The sequence below is a fragment of the Harmonia axyridis genome, chromosome 2 (genome assembly GCF_914767665.1).
Source record: "Harmonia axyridis chromosome 2, icHarAxyr1.1, whole genome shotgun sequence".
Lineage (NCBI taxonomy): Eukaryota > Metazoa > Arthropoda > Insecta > Coleoptera > Coccinellidae > Harmonia > Harmonia axyridis.
In genome coordinates, this window is record NC_059502.1 from 61,775,291 (window position 1) to 61,793,455 (window position 18,165).

The 18,165-nt window shown below is 34.5% G+C and overlaps 2 protein-coding genes across 7 annotated transcripts in view; both read left to right on the forward strand.

The window, feature by feature from the left end:
• Positions 1-13,821, forward strand: part of LOC123673564 — a 378,426-nt gene extending 364,605 nt beyond the window's left edge. For 4 of the 6 annotated variants that reach the window (XM_045608135.1, XM_045608137.1, XM_045608138.1 and 1 more), the window contains 10 exons: positions 4,657-4,935; positions 5,060-5,688; positions 6,702-6,845; positions 6,907-7,246; positions 7,309-7,554; positions 8,138-8,284; positions 8,344-8,557; positions 10,125-10,247; positions 10,480-10,707; positions 13,274-13,821. In XM_045608135.1, the coding sequence (XP_045464091.1) occupies positions 4,657-4,935; positions 5,060-5,688; positions 6,702-6,845; positions 6,907-7,246; positions 7,309-7,554; positions 8,138-8,284; positions 8,344-8,557; positions 10,125-10,247; positions 10,480-10,707; positions 13,274-13,350 (2,427 nt within the window). In that variant the 3' untranslated portion in view covers positions 13,351-13,821. The remainder of the gene's footprint in view (positions 1-4,656; positions 4,936-5,059; positions 5,689-6,701; positions 6,846-6,906; positions 7,247-7,308; positions 7,555-8,137; positions 8,285-8,343; positions 8,558-10,124; positions 10,248-10,479; positions 10,708-13,273) is intronic. The other 2 variants (XM_045608136.1, XM_045608140.1) reach the window with 1 other exon arrangement.
• A 1,158-nt stretch (positions 13,822-14,979) lies between these two features.
• LOC123673569 (THAP domain-containing protein 1-like) lies at positions 14,980-16,530 on the forward strand. The gene is made up of 4 exons (XM_045608147.1): positions 14,980-15,167; positions 15,221-15,427; positions 15,482-16,009; positions 16,110-16,530. Exons 1-4 carry the CDS (start codon positions 15,097-15,099, stop codon positions 16,330-16,332), a joined length of 1,029 nt encoding a protein of 342 aa, XP_045464103.1. The 5' UTR covers positions 14,980-15,096; the 3' UTR covers positions 16,333-16,530.
• The last annotated feature ends 1,635 nt before the right edge of the window (positions 16,531-18,165 follow it).

Below are 18,165 nucleotides of genomic sequence, written 5' to 3' on the forward strand. Positions count from 1 at the left end.
ATATACCTCGAAAAAAAACACTCTATATAACTATTAGAATGAATGAAAAACGACGAAAAATAATATTCTTCGACAATCAGAACGTTAATTGTGGATTATTTCGAGTAATCTTGTGACGAAAAATTTTCCACCTATTCCTTGAAGCATTCAATTGGAAAATCTTTTGGGGGAGATAAGCCTTATTCATGAAAAGGTTTCATAGAAATGTGTGCAGTCTGAATCGAAATTATTGAAATGAAACAATGAATGAAAAAATGCTGGTCCAGGTGATAGCGATAATAATTAGAATAGCTTTAGCCTACTTCTACATGGATACGATTACAATGAAAACAGAGACTTTTGTTATTTTACGGGTTTCTTGCATGTTAAGAAAAGGTGGGTAGCAGTTTTACTTCCATCATGCGTCGTTGTATACCTGATATCGTAAGTGAAACAAAATTAATTTGAAATTGTTTTCATTGTAGCTAATATCGTCTATTTAGCTGATTAATTTTAAAACTGAAATATGATTTGTTTCAAAAATCAGTTGCATCTGACATTTGGCCTTATTGTTGAAGAAGTCTATGAAGAGCTAAAAAACAAACCCTGAATTAAATGTTTCATGTTTGGTTATGTTTAATATCTCTGCAGTGTGATGTCATTTATTATGAAATTAGTTATTGCTTTATTGTTTTAAAGAACAGTTCCTGAGAGGAATACTCATTTAATATCGGTTTAATTGAAGTGCGTATGCGAAGCAGGTAAACATGTTTGTGTTATTTTCCACCGGTTTTCCATATATAGGTAAACTCAGGTGGAAATTGCATTAAAATATGATTCTTCAAAGGTATCCTGAATCAACTATTTCAAAAGTTGAATAACAAAAAAATTCAGTTTATCTACTTGTTACTGTGAGTTTGTGATTCAATAGTGCAATACTGCATTCATTTTTCATTCAACATCCAAAGAATAGCAGACATTTTTTCATTAGCTCGATAAAAGCGATTTATTATGACAAATTCTGTTCAAGATGGATAGTTCTTCACGTTCGTTATGCTCATATAATAATATAATATATAATAAAAATAATAATATAATATTATTATATATTATGCTTATAGCATTTATTACTGCATTATTATTATTACTGACTAACTGAAAGGTCAAAAATAACGTTTATTTTAGGATTATATTACCCCATCATCAATTTCAGTAAAGAGTAGGTATTTCACTTAAAACACGCAAATGTTTGAAAACCTAATGTTGACGTTTTCTGCACCACTGTAATCGTTGCTGGCGATGCTTAACCGACAGAGGTAACACAAGATGAGGTCGATAATGCTGCAGTCCAAAAGACCTTATCCGACAGTAAACCATTCAGACAGTTGCAGGATGGCTTTGTTCTCCTAACCACTCATCACCAAAGTTCGAGTCGTCGCAAATCGGTCCCTAATGGCTATAAGTCTTACACGTGGATCTTGAACTTCATTTGTGCCCTTCGACATCCGGTGCCTGCTCTTCTTCGATTTTGGGTATTTTCAAACCACGCTTGAAAACGTCTCATAACAGTAGTTGGATTTCTGTTCGTACGGTTAGCAACTTTGGATCTTCTCGAACAGCTGGTTTGTTGTAAAATTTAAAAAACTCGCATAAAACGACTACAATATTTGAAAAACAAAATTTTTTTACATAAATAAACTATTTTTTTCTCCAATTTCAATCATTTACTTCTTGCTATACTATCTACGTTTTACCAAAAAAAAATTCAAAATTTAAACAGCTCATTCTGGATGTTGCAGTTTCTTTGTCAGTTGGTATATAATGATGATCTCAAACATTCAACATTGAAACATTGCCATTATAAATTGATCTTTCAATGGAGTAGTGTAGTGATGTTGATACCTAATACTATATTTGGCACGATAGAGTTAAAATATAGAGCAAAATTGATGAATCAGTGGAAAAATTTTGAAAATCCATCAATAAATGACTGAGAAATAGATTACAATTTAAATTTACGTATTTTAGCGCGGAACGTCTTTAGTCTCCGACTCGTCTGTGACGTCGCGCCACTTGCCTGTGATCGCTACTCCATAAATTACGTTTAAATATTAGCCGCGCCAAGGCTCTGACGCCGTTTGTAGTTGTACAGTGTAGTTTTAACTCTAGTTTTGTTTTTATGTCACCATAATGGAAGAAGGCTTCGTGAAAGGACAAAGTTATTTTTTCTCAATAACTTATTTCAAACCAACTTACACCTTAGTATTTTATTATCAGAAAAAGACAGCTAGTACTGATAGGTACTTACATCAAAATGATCTTCACACACATATGAAGTAGTTTTAGGTCCAATTAAGTCACGCCTCATTAATTTGCACCACGTCTTCCTTTGATTCATGTCATTTGGTACATGAAAAAACAATTTATTGGGGTTTTTTATTGTCGTGCATGCACACATAGGCACAATACAATATTCGTAGGATTTTTTTTTATTTCAGCCATTGTGTAACGAACAAAACACGACACGAACGGCACAAGTGATTGTACACCAATGAATTCGTAAGCACTCTGCGAATACCAGTCGCCTCGTGTAAGTGGCGTGACGTCGCACACTAGACTATGAAATTATTCTTCCAAGCGCAACTTCAAAGTCCCATAACTTTTTCATTTCTAGAGATATTTCAATGATTCTTCCACATTTTTGTCTCATTTTACTTAAATTTTTAGAATTAATCTTTAACAAAAAATGAAAACTTGTCCATTGGACTAGCCTATAAACCTGGATATATTATAGATCTCCTTCTCAAGCAATCGTTCATGGCGTAGAAAAAGTGAAAACACTCGATTCTCGTGCTGAATCTAATTGTGGGAAATCATTTCATATTCGAATTACCTCCTGTACTCGGTACTACTATTATCCAATCGGAGTGAGTTAACGATATAAGGACGATTATCACCTTCGATCGATAGTTTCTCTTAATAAGCAACTATCAAATATTAATAATCACTGTGTTTTGTTCACTTCCGTCGAGCCGTCGGTTGGCTATGACCGACGTTATTCCAGCTTGGAAAAAAAAACAGCCACAGTCACGAAGATCTGCGGGGGTTTAACGGAGTTCAAAGATGTCAAATGCCGCTGCCGGATAAAGAGGAGATAAATGCCTCCATACTGGGACTTATATAGTTATCAAAATGTACTGGAACTGAAATGGAAATCTCCAAACAAAAGGAACTGTGTTTTCTCCAGGATTTTTTTTATATCGTACCTCATCGGTACTTGACTCTTCTAACCTTGGTATAACATTCAAAATAAATGTCAATAGGCTTGTACTTTTTTATGGTCAATAATATTATTCTTTTTATTATGTTTTAGTTTATAACTGTATTATTATATATTTATCATTATTTCTTCAAATTTTATTTAATGACTGTCACATACTTTTCTATGAGTTTGTTTTCAATTTAATCCACAAACATTTTCAACAGTTTCAGTTCAATTCCTATCATTCGAAAATTGATATTTCGACAAACAGACTAGGATTCAAAATTTAATTTCCGTTGAATATCGAAATTTCAATATTGTTCTCATTTAAAATCTTATTTTCTTCAATTCTACGAATTAGACCTCTTTCTTCTTCGTTACTATATTTTATCTTATCACTTTGTTTTTTCTTTCTCGTCCGATACTTTCTGGGAGTGTGGTTATCACAAGGCAATTTTTACCATTTACATATAAAACAACCATTCGGTTAATGTGCTGATTCCATTCTACCTTTCCAAGTAGTTGATATCTTCTTCCTTGAATATTCTTCTGGTGTTATCGCTTTCTGTTCAACAGAGTCCTTTCTTCAATTTTTTCACAACGATCATTTTTTCTGTTTCTAATGACTTTTCAGTTTTTGATTTGAAACGAATACATTCAAATAACGAATAATAATTAATGAAGGATTTTGAATACCGCATATTTCATTCGAGAAAATGGCCTCCTGTCAAATTGGCTGCATTTTTTTCCAAACTGAAAGTTCAAAAGGCATTCAAAAATGTTTCTGTAGGCTAGTTGTGGGAGGTCCCCGAAATTTGTCATTTGTTCTCCATTGCTGAACAATGAAAAACTATATCCTAGATAATCATCACTAGTCTGAGTAATCAAGATGTGAACAGTCATTAATGAGAGATAGATACTATTGGAAGCATTGTTCTTTGTTGTTGTTACATTTAGTCAATTATACTGTGCGCCTCAGTGTCCCAGCTACTTACAATTTTTCAAGTTGAATTATTCGAAAATGGATACAAATAGTCTTAACGATCTACAATAAAAAAATGTTTAGGTACTTATCCTATTCTACACCTTATTCTACATTACATTGGAAAAAAAATACGGAGTGTTCCTCTCAAAAGAGACAAACAGTGCTTCTTCGCACATTGAACATATCATTAAAAATTCACCAAAAAAATTTTTTTTTCATTCGCAAATTTAAAATATTGTCATTCTAAAATGAAGACTATGGTTTGACGAAATTAAGTGAAAACAGCATAAAAATTGGTTATACATGTATAATATGTATGTATGTATAATAAAGGAAAAATCTATAATTTCATTTTGACCAGATCAGTCACCTTGTGGTATTCCCTTTTAAGACAAACTTTCAAACCATTAATTTAATCACTTTGATTCAGCACCAAGTGGAGAAGGCCCAGGACTTTGTAGAAGAGTGCAAATCTCTCAGTGAAGTCAAGGGCGAGGACATTCGAGAACTAGCCAACAGTCTCAACATCCAGATGAAGGTGTTCAGAGAACGTTTGGAAGAAACAAGGGTTCAATTAGAAAACAGTTCTCGGTGTTTCCTTCTCCTAGAATCTTGCCATGATATCCTCGAGGATGATAACAAGGAACAAGAAGAGTTCATCAAATTGGCACTTCGTTCAGGCAACACCAAATTACAGGAGTTGTGCAAGGTAGGTAGATATTTTCCTGATAGAGAATTTATCCATTCTCTTGAAAGATTATCAGTTATTTCTGAAGAAATTTTCATTTCTATAATGATTTTCTTAAAGTCTGTCTCCTTTTATATGAATATAGGACGCAGAGAAGAACAAGAACCTCACATCGATACCTCCCGATAAAGGAAAGGAGGGCTGTAACCAAGATGGAGGACTGTTCCGCAGGTCACCAAATGCCACAAGCACCCCTACAAAAACACCAAAATCGCAGATACGAAGGAGATCGATAAGTTCCCACGCCTACATCTACCACTGCAGTCACCACGCAGCAGGAGAAATCTGCACCTGCGACGAATCGGACACAGAAAGCTCCTCTTTATCGTACAGATTGAAAAAAAGGTATCTCCTCACGTTGCAAGGTGGCTGCAGTTGCAAGGGCAAAGATACCCTCGAAAGGAAGAACAGCGCCACCTTGGACGGTATTAAAGAGGAGAGAGAAAGCGTGGAAAACCTCTTGGAGAAGATAGACACTAGTCATAATGGCTGCAAAAGGTGCGATAGTGGAGTCTCGACAGGTGATAATTCTATAGGGGAAGAGAGTGTGGCCTACAATAAGAAAAAACTGCAACGTACGTGCTCATGTCAGTACTGCAGAGGGTCCTGCGTGATGTGCAGTGGTAACAGCAACAGCTCCAGTGCTGATTCGAACCAAGACAACACGGAGAGTCAGCAGGATAGTATGATGGAGGACAGTGGTTTCGTCAAGAGGTGAGTTCATACAGAATGTTCTAGATTTACTATTATGTGAATCCAATGAATTAGATGTGTAATTAAGGTGAGTCAAGGTTAGATTTGAATCTTCCATATCACTTGTGTGTTAGCGCTCCATTGATGACAACAGCTGTTTATTCTGGAACTTCAAGGGAATCCCACTCTTGTTGAATTAATAGGCATAATTCAATTCATTTGAATTCTATTGATCCAACTCTTTCGATTTCCTTACAAGTAGGGTCGAAACTCAAAGTTTAACTTAAATGAAATTGAGACCATTTAAATCGCATTCGACCATATTATAAAACAACTCATTGTACTCAATTGTAGAAAATATGGGTACAATAATTTGCCGACAACTACCGATAAATAGACATATACTGAACCAAAATAATCTCTAATGATTTCATCGAGCAAAAATTAGAAATTGGAGGACAACATTTTTTGTTTTCGTTTCAAAAGTGTTCATAAAGATTTCTCTATGGTAAACTCGGAAGTTAATTTACCCTGAAGTCTGAAGTAACTAGTACATTTCCTTTATTTAAAAAAAAATCGATCATAATATCGCGTGTTAGGAATTTGGCGAGACTTTCTCGAGCCAAATGTCGTAGGTGCGCCTTCTCTCTGGGAATTGTAGTGTTTCGTCCGAGATCGCTGGTGAACTCTTCAGTTGAGCTTTCCAGCGATCTCAGCCCAAAACACCTTCTCACACCATCGTGGAGAGGTTACTCTGCTGCAACACGGCGAACCTCATAAATCCTTCGGGGCCGTACTCAAGTAAATCTCGACACCCATAACGCCACCTCTCGGGCATACCGAGTCACTACAGGAAATTTTTCTAGAATTATGAACAAAACTAAAAGTTCTAACACTATTTGAATTTTTTTTTTCTCAAATTATGTTCAGTATAATGACAGGTAGCTTATAGTTCGTATGGCTTGGCACCAATTGAATTATAATGTAATTCTTGATTTTTCGTGAAAATGAATCAATTTAATGGTCATTTCTAGTGATGACATTGAAGATGACCCATATCTTGAGGAAAAACGAACAGTTTCCCCAATAACAGCAAATAAACATCTGTATTGCCATGCTTCCAACCTCGATTTACCTTCGGATTCTACTTATAGCAACATGGACCCAAAAACGCAAAAGTGAGTACAATTTGTTAGAAAATTGAATGTATTATTGAGCTAATAACTCTTCATTTTATAGAACTTTAAAATATATAATCAAGGAGATGATAGAGACTGAAAGGGATTACGTCAAATCGCTGGATTATGTTATTGTAAATTATATACCAGAAATTTCGAGAGAAGACATACCACAAGCACTCAGGGGCCAGAGAAATATCGTTTTTGGAAACATAGAGAAGATATTCGAGTTTCATAGTCAGCATTTCCTGACCGAATTGGAAGAATGTGAGAACAACCCATTGCAAGTTGGTCAGATATTTTTGAAACACGACAAAAAGTTCTACCTTTACGCCCTCTATAATAAGAACAAACCAAAGTCAGATACGATCATGTCTGAATATGGCACAATTTTTTTCAAGGTACGTGTAAAGATTCTATTATTTATTGGAACGATTATAACCCTTTCATATTATCGTTTCAGAGCAAACAAATCGAACTTGATGATAAAATGGACCTAGCAAGCTACTTGTTGAAACCGGTTCAAAGAATGGGAAAATATGCGCTTCTGCTTCAACAGATGATGAAGGCTTGTATGCCTCCTCCATCTGATGCACCTGAACGTGTCATCCAAGATTTCGACGATTTGAGGTTGGCTGAGGAGATGGTGAGGTTTCAGTTGAGGCATGGGAATGATCTGCTTGCCATGGATTCTATAAGGGAATGTGATGTAAGTCCAGATATTATAATCTTAACTTAAAGAAATCTAGGATTATCATTCTCACTGTTGCGTATGAGGATAGGATGCATTCTGTGTAATCCTTATTGAAACTTGCGAACTCCTTCTTGAAACTATGCATTATTCAAAAACCCCAAAAATCACCTTTCCACTGTTTTGGATTATCAAAATTACATCAATGTTGCTACATTCAAGGATCAGTATTTCATCTTTGATATACCTACTCCGTGTAATTCTTGGTTCTTATCCTTTATGTATTAATTTGAAATATTTCATAAGATTATTTATTAGACACCGCCTCAGTTTAAATATTGTTTTTTCATTTATATGAGGCATTCAATAAAAACTGCATTAATTATAAATATATTCTTCATTTGAATCATATCAGTTATTCTTTACCAACTAATTTTTTTACCTAATATTCAAGTTCGACTTGTCGTCCACTCTAGATAGACATAGTAAGTCTGAATGGTTTTTTGATGCGCTTAACAGCTTCATGTGTGAAAAATTAATCATTCACTGAAATATCTTTACTTCCTCTTAGTCCAGGTGTTAATGTTCTATATCATTTAAGGTCAACTTGAAGGAACAAGGGAGACTATTGAGGCAGAACGAATTTATTGTGTGGGAGGGAAGAAATGGTAAAAAATCCCTCCGCCAAGTATTCTTATTCGAAGATCTTATACTATTCAGTAAGGCGAAGAGATTTCCTGATAATAAGGTGAGATACTCTCTTGTAATATGCGGTAGGAAATTTTATTTATGAAGTATTATTTTCAGAACCTAGATCTATATTATTACAAAAATAGCATCAAAATGACAGACATAGGTTTGACTCCGAAAGTGAATGACAGTTTAACGAAGTTTGAAATTTGGTTCAGAAAACGAAAACCGAACGATACTTTTACATTGCAAGCGATGACTCAGGAGGTGAAGAAATCATGGACTGAAGAATTGTCTCAATTGTTGTGGAAACAAGCCATAAGAAATAGAGGTGAGCACCTTCCTAACTTCTTCTTTTTCTTCTTCTATTGAGGTCTGTTTATTATACTAACTTCCTAGTTCCTAACTTCGTTTGTTGAAAAAAATTAATTCACCTATTTATATCTAAGTGTTCGAAAATCTTCTAGGATACATGTTGAAAAGCTCGCTGAAAATTCTCTGAAATATTAAATATGACTTGAACGGGACGTACGCATGACGGTGCTCCTATGCGAAAGAAGTATCATGGCATTCACGAGATACTTTCACCTTTAAAGAACCAAAACATGATTTCAATTCAGAAAAATTATTTGTATAACATGGTTGTGGGGATAAGCCTTATTTTAGGCCAGTCAGCCTCGGAAATTTGAACACTTGTTGTTCAGCTGTTTCAACCTCCTTTCCACAGAGCCTGTTGATCTCATCTGATGACTTACCCATGCAGTACAAATGGTATATGCACTGAAAGTGTCATGTCAGCAGTCCCACCATACCCGAAGCTGAGCTCGTGGTACCTTCTGGAGCTTCCATGAGCTTTGGTGAAAGCACCTTCGGCTTTTTTATTTCCTTGAATACCACAATCACCCGGTACTAGTTCTAGTTACTTTATTCCGTCTTGCCAGTTGTTTTATTGTATTACGGCACTTCCATGTCAGTAGAGACCCCTGGCTGATTCTAGAAATCTTAGCGATGCCATTATATAATGCAACTAACTGTCCTCGAAGCTCAACGTAGTCCAGAATTCTTGAGCAATTTGCTTTTAATGTGATACAAAAATCTATTTTGGCACCACATTGATCCTCTAAGCTCCAAAACATGATCCGTGTATGAAGGCAACATTGAAGAATATCGACGTTTAGCACCTAAAAGTCCATCCATACGTCATCAATCCACTGTCTAGGAAGTACAGAATTAATGAACTAAATTTCACTCTACTGGGCCTGTTTAAGGCTAACCGCACAATATACTTTCAAGTCTCGGTGATTAAATTATTTTTTCTCTTGAAAGTGGCCTGCTACTGAAACCAAGTTTGAATTGCTTGGTGTATATAGCATGTTTTAGTTGCCGCAACTAAATAATCGCCTGTGGGCGGGTTTTCATAAGAACTCATATGTTCTATTTTTGTGGTTGAAGAATTGCCTGCAAAAGTTGCCAATGTGCTTGGGGTCTAACTATGGTATGCCTTTTTAATACCTTATTGTACGAGATTCATAGGAGAGTGGCGCATCTAGTTTTAAAATCATTTTCGTTAAACTACTGCTGTACTACCGGTTAATAGAACACGGGTAATTAGTATTGTTCACCCAAACAGGGAAAATCATGGAATGTTCACATTATTATTCGTTGAGATAACCTAAATCGGAATATAGTGCATTTGTTTATGAGCTAAATCTTCATATCAAATTACACAATAATCTTCAATTTGAACGATCAACGACATCCCAACTGCCCGTGAGCTTCGGAGACAGTTTAGCAAAAAAATGTCACAAATAGAATTTAAATAATGAACGAATTTGTAGAATTAGCTGCGTTTTTCTGTATATGAATTGTTCAAATAACTGATATCTTACTCGTTTCAGCTGCGAGAATGGCAGAAATGTCATCAATGGGAATTGGAAACAAACCTTGTCTTGATATCAAGCCCAGTGCTGACCAAATAAGTCACCGTTCCATCAGCATTGCACAACTGAGTAGGAGTAAGGGTATTTGATTTGTTTATTTTATGATTAATTTTCTATGCAAGACTATGCATGATAAATTCAGATGATGTTATTGGATGATTCTGTTTCTTCCAGCCTAAATTTAATATTTGAAGTTCTATTGAAATATTTTTGTTATTACAATAAATTTTTCTCTTGCCATTTTTTGTTTAACTTTTCAGTTATTGAAAAGAAATTTGGGAGATGTTAGTTTCATGATTGGATCTTCTTTCAGGTGCACCTAGATTCAGGAATTCTATAGCGGGACCAAGTCCGGAGAGTTGTAGGACAATGAAGAGACCAAACTCTGTTATATCAATGTCTAGCGTTTCGTCGGGAAGTACCAGTTCAGGAGCTTCTGGTAGTGGACGTTTATTGACCACCTCTATAAGTTGTGATTCTGCTTGCGACAGTCCGAAACCGTATCACAGATCTGCCACACTGAATAGCCAATGTTCTGTGGGTGAGTAGAAGAAGTTAGAGTTTATGAGAAGGTTAACGTAAACGTGAATGTGAACGTAAGTAATATGGAAAAACTGACGATCTGCAAATTGATTGATCGTCAACAGGGTGGGCACCTTTATTACGCTATCACTAAGAGAGCCTTTCTGCTGAAACCACTTGTTGTCGGAACAAATTCTTTCAATTGAGACACAAAAATTTAGTTCATGGCACGCTAAAATTGATCAATGGACTAGTTTAGTGATGCTGATAATACTATAATTGACACGATAGAATCAAAATATAGAGCAAAACTGATAAATCAGTGAAAAAATTTTGAAAATCCATCTATAAATGACTGAGAAATTGATTATTTAAATTTACGTATTTTTGCGCGGAACGTCTTTGGTCTCCGACTCGTCTGTGACGTCACGCCACTTGCCCGTGATCGCTACACCATAAATTACGTTTAAATACTTAGCTGCGCCAAGGCTCTCGCGCCGTTTGTAGTTGTACAGTGTAGTTTTAACTCGAGTTTTGTTCTTATGGCACCATAATGGAAGAAGGCTTCGTGAAAGGACAAAGTTATTTTTACTCAATAACTTATTCCAAACCAACCTTAGTATTTTTATTATCAGAAATAGACAGCTAGTACTGATAGGTACTTACATCAAAATGATCTTCACCAGGGCCGTCGCTAGCCAAACTGCCGCCCTAGGCAGAGACAAAATTTGTCGCCCTAACAGAAGTTTTACAGAATGCTAAAACTGAATTCTTATGAATAAATGATGAAATATATGAATTGAATTCAGGTTTCAGATTCTTCTGCTGAGTTTCGACTTCATAAAACACTCGAATATTCATTTTTTTCTTCAATATGATTAAATGAACCATTATTTTTAATTCGAATATATGTTGCAGACATTCTTGATGGAAAAACTTTTAAGATTAGTGAATTTGACGAAAAAAATCGTTTGTGATATTCGTTGGAATCAAAAAAAAAATTATTTGATTCATTTTTTCAGTATTCTAGTTTTCTTGAAAAAAGTTGATAATGCCGCCCTCCTTTATTTGCCGTCCCTCTAGAAACCCTGCGGTTCAGGTTCTTCTGCTCAGTTTCGACTTCATAAAAAGCTTTAACATTTTGTTTCCTTTTCTTCAAGGTTATCGAGCAAAACAATCGGATGAACCATCATTTTGAATTCGAATGCGCCCACGCCCAGCACTAGTTAATTTGATATAAAAAATATCAAAATACAATGGAATGCTTTACAAAATAATAAAACTCCTTATATTTCTTAAGAAGAATAAGCTTTGAATGGTGAAATGAAATCGTTTTTCGTATATTTTGCTTTCCATTCTGTGCAATCAACATTCTGATTATTGAAGAATTGAAAACAAAAATAATCCAGAAGCCGCCCCAAATGGCAATAAATTCGGGAATGTTTATTAGCAAATCGAACGCCGACAAAGTGATGAATGCGTGGGTTTTTTAGCGTCAACTTGTAAACAACACTATGAGGGGATAACGCAACATCTGGTTATTTATGATTATAATGCGGCACCTTGGATGGTTTTTGATTATTATTCGTCGGTATTTTTCCGAATCAAATCTCATTCAGTACTTTCCATTTCTACACATGTGATATTTGTTGACCGAGCTTGAAATGCCGCTCTTGAAATTTGGCGCCCTAGGCGACCGCCTACTCTGCCTACCCCCTAGCGACGGCCCTGATCTTCACACACATATGAAGTAGTTTTAGGTCCAATTAAGTCACGCCTCATTAATTTGCACCACTTCTTCATTTGATTCATGTCATTTGGTACATGAAAAAACAATTTATTGGGGTTTTTAATTGTCGTGCTTGCACACATAGGCACAAACCAATATTTGTAGGACTTTTTTTTACTTCAGCCATCGTGTAACGAACAAAATACGACACGAACGGCACAAGTGATTGTACACACTCTGCGAATACCAGTCGCCTCGTGTAAGTGGCGTGACGTCACACCCTAGACTATGAAATTATTTTTTCTTCCACATTTTTGTTTCATTTTACTTAAATTTTTAGTAATATTCCTCAACAAAAAAATGAAAACTAGTCCATTGAAAGAATTGGCTCCACTTCAGGTGCAGTTAATTGTTCATCAAATAGCGAATCGTTGAACTCTTTTATACACTCTTTATTTACTGTTCGCCAACAGCTACAAGAAGGTAGGGTAACAATAATTGTATCTTTTCCGAGCAACTGACATCCTGATCTATTTTTGTTCCAAAAGAAGTTTTTCCAGCCTAAGAAACACATTTTCACACTTTCGTGGAGAGGTGACCCTGTTGCGTTGCTACGACTCCTTTAAATCCGCCAGGGTCGAAGTAGTGTGTCGCGAAAACTCACAGCGCCATATGTGAGCAGAAAGAGTCACTACAATTTGATTCCTCTTAACATTTCAATCGAAAACCGAAACGTAAATCGTATAAATTTTCCTTTCGTGTGCTTTACTAATGTAAGAAGGTGGTAGAATGGTGTAGCTGAAAATGAGGCTCATCTAGTGATATATCGAATTATAAAGTTAATTTTTTTTTTCAGAGAGTGGCATCATTGCAGATATGTCGATTGGTTCAGATGATGGGCGCGATCAGCAACACATTTCTTCAGTTCTCTAGATAAAAATCACGCAAAATTCAGTTATAAGTATTTGACTGTTTTAAGTCAAAAAATTTTATATGTGCCAGATTATTTACCATTTTAATTTGTAAGTTTTATTTCATAATAGAGTAAGATTTTATAATTCGCAAAATTATATTAACGAAATATCTTGTAAATGTTTTCTAGAAGTAGGATATAATTTATTCTCTATTTTATGATATTAAAGTTTTCAACTAACACCAAATATTGTAACAGCTTTTTATAAAATAGAATTCAATGTTCTGAATAATTAAGTTATGATACTGAAACCTATTTTTCGAATTTCATAAGCATTATCGTCAATAGATATCAGGGAGGCAAGCCATTTGCTAAATCATTTACAAAATAATAATGAAATCGGAAACAGTTTTTATTTCTTTTTGGAAGCAATTCAACATCATGAGAATATAAATTTATATAAGTCATCAATAAAGTATATTAAACAAAAATTTGATTTTCATTTAGAATGCATTAATAAAGCCAGCAGATCTATTTTTTTGGTGAATCTATCTTGCATGTAGGTCTATCTTGAATATACATTATAGATTAAGGTCCAAGTTTGTGTTTATCTATGATATAGATCTACCTTGTGGATCTTCATAGCAGGTAAAACTAGCAAATCGATAGATCTGCATTGTAGATTTTTTCAGGGCACTTATGAGCATTGCCCACAAATCTACCTTTCCAACAGATTTATCTTTCCTTCGCCCCTAAGAAAAATCTAAATATGAGCAAAGCATCCAACTGAAATTCTACCCCTTATGACTCATCCGAATATCGATTTCAAATTTTATTAAAATCGGATCGCAAGATATTCAGTCTTTTTTGATCCTTAAATTTTTTGGAGTAGTGTGAAAACTGGAGAAGCAGATCCGGGAGATAGGGGTTTTCATATGTTTTAGTTTTTTTGGCAAGAATAAAAAACTTTCACTATGACATGCACAGTAGATAGTATCAAATTGTGTGTGAGACGCAGAAAATTACTACCTCATAAATTTTAATATGTATTTTATTGCAAATCAGAAAATGATGGCAGGGCATCTCTGTTTATTGTATTACTCAGAGTTAGTTCCAAGATGGCCCTCCGGCGTAGCTGCGGCAACGCCGCTTTTTAAGTTTACTGGCCTATCTTGATCTACATTATTGCGTAGGGCAAGATTAGGCATTGACGATATATTTTATCTATAATATAATCCAAAATAAACTAATTATTTAGTATTTATTTGCGTGACAAGTTCATTCCAATATCAACTTTTATAAGAATGATATTTCCGTATCTGCTTCATAGAAGTAATATAGTGATAATTCGAATAGTTATAATGGGTGGGTCTTCTTTCCTTTCCAGCCATTCCAAAAAGCACTTTTTCAAAAGGAAAACGTAATGAGTATATTCTGCTATTCGTCAGTTAAGCTGACGGTATCTTTAAATTTCTCACTTCATAAACACCTTCAATAAACATTGTTTATGCTTAAAAAGATAGGGAGATTCAAAATTAAAATTGTTTGATGCCTGGCCTACACTAGTGACTAGAACAGTAACTTCATGAATCTATGGAGTAGGTCAAGGACTGACATGTATTTGTATTATAGTCTATGACCACTACCAGTGAAATAGGTTAATTAGACAATTGACAGGGTTTTAAATTTATTCCCTGATTGATTTAATAATAATTAAATCACAGATCACTGTTGAACCATGTTAAAACTGTTAATTCTCATTTAAAATGGTTTCTACTTGTGCAGTTCATGGTTGCACCAATAAATATCGTAACAATAAGAAAATATCATTTCATATGCAAGTAAAAATAAGGGATAAGATTTTCATTATTTAATTTATTATTCATTTAGATTCCCAAAAAATCCGATAATTCTGGAAAAATGGTTACTTTCTATGAGGAGAGAAAATTTAATTCCTAGCAAAGGCACGAGACTATGTTCAGAACATTTTCTTCCTGAAGATTTCGTTGTTAATTTTGGAAGGAAAACTTTAAAACATGATGCTGTTCCTAGCATTTTCAACTTTTCAGAGCACCTAATATCGAAGCCAACACCTTCGTAAGTATATTGCTTGTACTGATGAGTATACCAACTAATTTTTTTTTTCTACAGCAGTCCTACAGTTCACGATATGACAAATACTAGAGAACTTGAATGGAATGTGGGTAATATGCAAGAAACTGCCTCAGCAAGTAATGATGTTTGTGAAGTAATGAATGACAGTCAAGATATAAAAGATATGATTAAAGTTGAATATAGTGATAATAATATCGAAGAAACTGCTTTGGGTAATAATGTTTGTGATATGATGAATGACCCTCTGGATATAAAAGATATAAAGGATATTGTTAAAGTGGAATATAGTATAGATAATATAGATGAAACTGCTTCAGCAAGTACTCATAATTTTGGAGTAATGAATGCCAATCATCAGGATGTAACAAATATAGTTGAAGTTAAATGTAGTGTGGATAATATCAAAGAAAATGCTTTGGCTAGTGATCATTTTTGCAGTTCAATGAATTCCAGTCAGGATATATCAGATATCGAAGATGATGAATGTAGTGTAGATAATTTTCAAGAAAATGCCTTGGATAAACCTGATTTCTCCAATCAATCAATTGAACCCAAATGTAAAAGGTAGGATAATTATTTAGGGAGTTATTTTCAACTTTGAAACAAAAAAAAACTCTCTTATTATTATTATCATTATAGAAATAATATTTTTCTTTCTTTTTAGAAAACGAAATGTACCTGCTTATGTTGGCGACATAGAACCTAGTGATCTAGAAAAACCTGAAAAATTCAAGTTGATGTGGGAAATTGCTACTAAAACTATTACAAGACAGAGAAAAACGATCAAATATTTACAAACAAAACTAAGAAGATCCACCAAGAAAATAGACACTTTATCTGAGCTCATAACTCATTTGAAGAATGGAAATAAAAAGAGCACAAAATGACATTCAATGCCTATAATTGTAATTTGGTAAAAAAAATTCAGTAGCTGTATTGAATCGATCTCAAGAGGCACTTAATTCAGTTAAATTGAAATAACAACAATTCAGGATTCAAAGATATGAATTCTTGTGTTCACATATAATGGATGAAATATTTATAACATGAGAATTGCCAAGGTGCTACAAACATTGAACATGTGGCTTTAGAATGAAAAAGGGAAAATCGTCAAAAATTTTCCAAAATTATTTTATTCAAGGATCAAATTGACTATATATTTATTCGAATATGAATCAATTATTCTCCTGAATTTAATATCCTTCGAACTCAGTACAATAGATTAAAATATTATTAATTTGTAATTGGTTTTTTATATTTGAAGTAGAATAAAAAGTTATTTCCACATAATTGTAAATTTTATTGATGTAATCCAAAAAATTGAACATTTACAATCATAAAAGCTGCATATAAATGGCTGTTATATTTTGGTAGCCTTTGAAATACTTTTTTCGATATATTAATTGCAAGTTTGGAAACGGAGTTCTCAAAATAGGAATATAAATTAATAATACTCAATTCCTGATTGTCAATTTTGAAATTTCATCATAATATGGAATTGATATTGGAAAAGGGATCAATAAGGATTCAAAAATTCGCCACATTGGCGCTAAGGGTAACCAACCCAAGAAAGCATTGTTTACTTTTTGATTTATCCCTATCAGTAGTACTTTTTGACGTTTCCTATGAAATTCACTCTTTAGCGACACTAGCGCCACCAATTTAGGACAGTTCAACGGACACTTGAAACGGGAAGATTAATCTCTACTCCACCCTCCATAGTTTCGTGTTTAGTGAGCATCGCTCAGAAAAATGGCGTTCTCTCACTTAACATGTTAAGCATTGGCTCACTGATCATATTCGTTCAACGAAAATTCCTCCAATTTTTTTGCAACTGATGTGTCCGCTGAAGCTGAACGCAACCTATGGCGATGTTTGTCTATGATAGCGAATCCACCATACCCTATGACGCGTTAGCCACCCTCCCCCTTCTAACCTAAGCTAAGAGGTAATCTGTAATCTATAGACCTTGACCTATATTGATGATCAATCAACGAGAAACTCCTTTCCCATCTCTTTTCTGAAGCCAAAATGTATATCTTGTTTTTATTCAGCACGAAAATAACTCTTATTTCTTGCGACGCTGATTTATACTTTAGTAATAGCAAAAGTGTGCTGATCTTAACTGCTTTCAGAATAATACGCATCAAACAGACCATAATTGGCTTTAAAACAAAGGGGACTATTTTGGAAGACAGAGCATCTCTATCAATTTGTTTAATCCGATCATAATTCTGTTATGCAGCTCCCTCTGTCGACGTTTACCGAAACAAGAAAACTGGTCTGCTGTCAGATGATATGAAGTAGTTTCCGTGAGATGTCGCACTGAGTCCCTGTTCTGTACAGGGTGGGCAAATAAGCGAGGTAAGAGGCTATATCTCAAGATCCACTCATCGTAGAGACTTGCGGTAAAAAATTTTACTACTAAAGTGATGAAGAGAACACACTGGAAATTGTTCTGAAGTTCATACCTCTACCGCTAGGGTGCGTAATAGCTACCGTCGAGTAGAAAAATGAATTTTACTCGAAAATGTTTCATATGAAGTTGTAGGGAAAATATCATCACTGTAATCCTTGGAAAATTCTATATCTTTTTGAATTGTCACTTTCGATTTTACGACATGAAATAAGGGTAGGTGAAAGGCAGAAATCTGACTGATTAAAATGCCTGTAACTTCAGTTTGGCTCAACATTTTTGAACAAATTAGATCTCGTCTGAA